The following is a 1,419-nucleotide window of genomic DNA, read 5'->3' as shown; positions in this document are numbered from 1 at the left end:
GGCTTAGTTAAAAATTTCAAAAAGCACAAGACATACATAAAATGTAAAGTGGGTTTAGCATGAAGAGATCACCTGACTAATTTGAAGTTCCCTTTGGTCCCAGGAATGTCTGTAGGAAATTCATCGGGTGTACTACTTCCACAGGATCTATAACACTCTGGCCGAGGACAACTTGGATCATCAAGTTTATAAATCTAAAGTTTCAATGAAAAAAAAAAGTTTGGATTTATTATTTATATATTTAACAATTACAGTTAAATGGTTTCTAGTTCCGTAATATACAACTCACCTTAGCATTAGCATATCCAAGCTTGATTGTAATATTTCTTTCTAGTTCATTTTTGAACCTGACAGTATGGACTCCAGATATAGCTTTTACAACTGTAGATTTCCCATGAGCTACATGACCAATTGTACCTATAGATAAAATATAAAAAAGTAATTCATATGCTTCCAATTACACCAAATATCTCTTCAAGAGTGTTAGCGTAGCAAATCAAAGCCTTAACTCATGTCGTAAATATCAACAAAAAAACAATTGGGAGTTCAATTTTCCCTCCAATATATCCTTTCCTATAAAAACATGTTCTGACAAAGGACTAAAGAAAACTTTCTATGTAACTGACAGCCTTGTTTAAAACTCATACACAGTGGTATAAACCAAAAAAACTTAAAAGCAGAGACTCAGAGACTTCTACATCAATGTTCATTGCAGCACTGTTCACAATAGCAGATGAATGAATAAAGAAAATATGGTACACACATACAAGGGGGAATATGGGTATTAAGAGTGATGGAAAAATCATATTCATTAGGGGTAGAGTTGCACAATTACTGTAACTGCTGTCAATAAATTATATACCTATAAGAGTTCAGCTGGCAAAGTTGTGTGACATACTTACAGTAACAACAAAAAAAGCTGCTGAGACTACTTTGGTTTGGAGGTTTAGAGCCATGGTTTCAGGGGACAACCCAGTTAATTGGCGTAATAATGTGTTTAGTGCTTCTGTTCTCACCCCTAGTTCACTGCATAGCACCTGGTGTCTTAAAAGCTTGCAGGCTGCTATCCAAGGCACAATTGGTTTCTGTTCACCAGAAGCAACAGGGGAAGGAGAGTCAGGAATAGGAGGATATGGAATGTGTGGTTAATTGCCTCCTTTGCCATAAGACCAGAACTGGATGGTGCCCATCTACCATCATTGAACATTTTGGTCAAGATGCTATAGAAGAATCCTGATCTAAAGGGGGGAAAATACAGAAGAGAATTTCAAATTTTCATGGATGCCAGACTTTCTGGAGCCATGGAGGGTGGGTGAAGTCCTGAAACTACTGTCTAGAGATAAACCTTAAACCAAACTATCTCCTGAAGTCTTCTTAAAACCAAACAACAGTTTAGCTAAACTAGCAAAAAAAAAAAAA

At 36.2% G+C, this 1,419-nt stretch overlaps 1 protein-coding gene across 1 annotated transcript in view; it reads right to left on the bottom strand.

Moving 5' to 3' along the window:
- The window catches only part of EIF2S3 (eukaryotic translation initiation factor 2 subunit gamma), a 36,188-nt gene that overhangs the window by 32,971 nt on the left and 1,798 nt on the right, over nucleotides 1-1,419 (bottom strand). Inside the window, exons 3-4 of the mRNA XM_007957375.1 lie at nucleotides 290-417; nucleotides 73-194 (exon numbers count right to left, since the gene is read on the bottom strand). Of these exons, the coding sequence (XP_007955566.1) occupies nucleotides 73-194; nucleotides 290-417 (250 nt within the window). The remainder of the gene's footprint in view (nucleotides 1-72; nucleotides 195-289; nucleotides 418-1,419) is intronic.

The sequence above is a fragment of the Orycteropus afer genome, unplaced genomic scaffold (assembly GCF_000298275.1).
Source record: "Orycteropus afer afer isolate SDZICR_OR568_19922 unplaced genomic scaffold, OryAfe1.0 scaffold00739, whole genome shotgun sequence".
In the NCBI taxonomy this organism is placed as follows: Eukaryota; Metazoa; Chordata; class Mammalia; order Tubulidentata; family Orycteropodidae; genus Orycteropus; species Orycteropus afer.
Note: the sequence above shows the minus strand (reverse complement) of the source record. Positions and strands in the feature narration are given on the sequence as shown.